Source organism: Carlito syrichta, unplaced genomic scaffold (assembly GCF_000164805.1).
Source record: "Carlito syrichta isolate Samal-C Ts95f unplaced genomic scaffold, Tarsius_syrichta-2.0.1 Scaffold160178, whole genome shotgun sequence".
Classification (NCBI taxonomy): Eukaryota; Metazoa; Chordata; class Mammalia; order Primates; family Tarsiidae; genus Carlito; species Carlito syrichta.
The window spans coordinates 125,086-128,117 of NW_007104274.1; the positions used below are offsets into that span (position 1 = coordinate 125,086).

At 63.7% G+C, this 3,032-nt stretch overlaps 1 protein-coding gene across 1 annotated transcript in view; it reads left to right on the plus strand.

Annotated features, from left to right (window-relative positions):
- The window catches only part of SH3TC1 (SH3 domain and tetratricopeptide repeats 1), a 28,069-nt gene that overhangs the window by 19,589 nt on the left and 5,448 nt on the right, over positions 1 to 3,032 (plus strand). Inside the window, exons 12-13 of the mRNA XM_021709116.1 lie at positions 5 to 327; positions 3,007 to 3,032. Coding sequence (XP_021564791.1) covers positions 5 to 327; positions 3,007 to 3,032 — 349 coding nt within the window. The remainder of the gene's footprint in view (positions 1 to 4; positions 328 to 3,006) is intronic.

Below are 3,032 nucleotides of genomic sequence, written 5' to 3' on the forward strand. Positions count from 1 at the left end.
GGCCGGGCCGGCCCCGGCAGGCGGCCGAGGGCTACTACCGCGCCCTGCGTGTGGCCCGGCGCCTGGGCCGGCAGCGCAACCAGGCTGTGGTGCTGGCCAACTTTGGGGTCCTGTGTCTGCACGCGGGCGCCGGCGGGCTGGCCCGGCACTACTTCCTGGAGGCCGTCCGGCGCTTCTCGCGGCTGCCCAGCGGGGAGTGTGGCCGGGACTTCACGCAGGTTCTCCTGCGGCTGGGCCACCTCTGCACCCGCCAGGCCCTCGCCCGGCAGGCCAAGTGCTACTACGAGTGGGCCTTCCTGGTCGCCGTGGAGACGGACCACTTGGAGAGTGAGTGACGGGTTCCCCTCTGCACGCGGGGCCGCCCTGGGACTCGGAGCACGGCTGGGGGGGTGATCCCGGGGAAGGTGGCGGTCTTCCCACCCTCGAGAAGTCTGGGCGGTGCATGCCAGCGGGAACTGGCCCGCTCCGAGCGCTGAAAGTCCCGTGTCCTGGGAGGCCCTGGGGGCCGGGCACACGGGTGGCGGGCTGCCCCCGAGAGGCAAGCCCCGACGAGCTGGGAGGAGCCTGGAGCCCCTCGGGAGCCAAGCCTTGAACGCCGGGCCTGGAGCTCGTGTCACCTCCTCGGGGTACCTCCAGCCCTGCACGCCTGACACATCCCACATCGGAGGCTGCTGGGGCAAGCGGTCACCCCAGGCCACGGGGCAGTTTTAGTGTCTGCAAAAGTAGCTTGTGCGGGGAGCGTGCTGGGCTCCACCCACAAGCAAGACTGGATCACAAAAGGGGGCAACGGGTGAGATGCTGGAGCAGCTCGTGGCCCCAACTTGTGGATTAGGAAAGCCTCTTTAATCTGGGACCAGACAGATGAGTAGGAGTTTGCAGTCTGGGCAGAGGCCTAGGGGTGAGTGACAGGGCCCTTGCCGGGGGTGAGATTTGGGAGTTGGGGGTGGAGCGCTGGACGGTGAGAACCTCCGCTGGGGAGCTGAGCAGGTCCCAAGAGTCCCAGGCTGTAGCTTGGCCTTTTCCTGAGGGCACCGGGGAGCCGCTGAGTGCTGCAGAGCACTTACTCCAGCTGTGCGCAGTGAATGGATAGTGGACAGGAGGCGGCAGGGGACAGACGGAACGGTTGAGGGGATGGAGACGAGAGTCCTGGGAGATGGCCGGGACTCGGAGTACCACTGTGCGTCCCTTCTGCCCTGGGGCACTCTGTCCATCTTCCCAGGATGGCCTTTGTCACGGCGTAGCGGGACCACTCAGAGAGGCTTCTGGTCGCCCAGCCCAGAGCGCCGTTTCCAGGCACAGCTGTGGCACACACTGGTGGCCCCAGGAGGGATGGTGAAGGGACCCTGGCGGACGGTCTGCCCGAGGACAGCGGGAGGGTTCCCGTCCAGAGCCTCTTCCCCAGTGGGCAGGGCCTCGACGGAGGGTTGGCCTCTAGCTGCAGGGCCCCCTGGGAACCTCCAGGAAGAACCCAGCGCTCTTGATGCCCCCAGGACCTCGGCAGGTCTTGTCCTCCACAGGCAGGGGCACCTTCAGCCCCCACCCCCACCCCGGGTGCTGGCAGATGCAGACTTGGAACTACAGAGCCGGGGACCCCGGAGCCATGTCCCCCCCCAGCCAATCCTGAGCAGTGAGGAGACGCAGGGCTGGCTGACACCCCCGGGTCCCCAGGCGCTCACCCCGGGTCTGTCTAAGTCTTGGCAGCGTGTGTCTGTCTAGGAGTTGGCCGTTTTGTGCGGGCCGCCGGGCCGGTTGGCTGGTTGGCTGGTTGGCAGCACTTGCCTGGGGCGTCCTCACAATCCCTTTGTGTCCGTGAGGTTGGCCGCATGTTCCCTCTTTCCTTTCTGACTTTAATGATTTGCATCTTCTCTTCTCATCGTCTGGTGAAAGACTCGCAACTTGTGTCCACCTTTTCCAGGAACCAACCACGGCTGGTGTTGATTTTCCCTACTGCTTGTCTGGGTCTATATTTCATTCCCGGTATCCACCCTGGCATTGATTCTTCCCTTCCTTTGACTTGCTTGGGGTCCGGCTAGCTCTGCCATCTCTAGTTCCTCGGGGTGGAGGGTTGGGTTTCTTCTTCCTGTCACTGCGGGCATTTGTGGCTACGCGTTGCCCTCAGGGCACTGCTTTACCTGTGACTCGTCACCTTTGCCGCTGGGTGCTTTCGTTTTTACTCATTCCAAAGTGTTTTCTCGGCTCCCCTGTGACCGCTCCCTTGCCGTGCTGGTTGTTTAGGAGGTGCTGGTGATTTTTCACATCTTTGTGAATCTCCCAAGTTCCGCTTTGTTGTTGATTTCTAGTTTCAGCTGAAGAACATATTCCCTATGATTTCAGTCCTTTCCCATCTCCTGAGACTTGTTTTGGGGCCTGGCATGTGGTCCATCTGGGGACTCTCCTACAGCACTCAAGAAGACCGCGTATCATACATGTCTGCCAGGCCCAGTAAGCTTGCAGTGTGGTCATGTCTCCTATTTTCTTCTTGGCGTCTGGAACGTTTTCGACGGTCCAAAGCTCGCCACCGTTCTGAGCATTCTGGCTTGAGGAGAGGCCAGTAACCTGTGGGCGGAAGCCTGGCCTCGGGCGGCCAGATAGACCTTGCGGTGCCAGAATGCCAGACTTGAATCCTATTCCCTCATACACCGCGTACGGCAGACACGACCCTCGGCTCTGGACTCTGGGCGTCCGCCCGGCGTGGGAGCGCGGTGGCCTTGGAATCAGCAGCCCGTCCCGGCCTGAGGGGCTTTGTGAAGCAGAAACAGGCAGCCTGGTGGGGGGGCCGAAGTCTGGGGTTGCACAGAAGGCGGTGCTGCCTCTCGTGTACTGCCCACGTGCCATGTGTGGGCTCACCGCGGCATGCCCACCGGCCGCGTGCCCTCCCGCAGGCCGCTGAGCTGCCTGGGCTCCGTTTCCCCCTCGGTGGCGACCCCGGCTGCGTGCCACCGGGGTTCGGGGCCCAGCCAGCATCGCCGCTGTGCCGGGGCTGACGTCTCGCTTTGTCCCACGCAGGCCAGCTGCAGGCCGTGCAGCGGCTG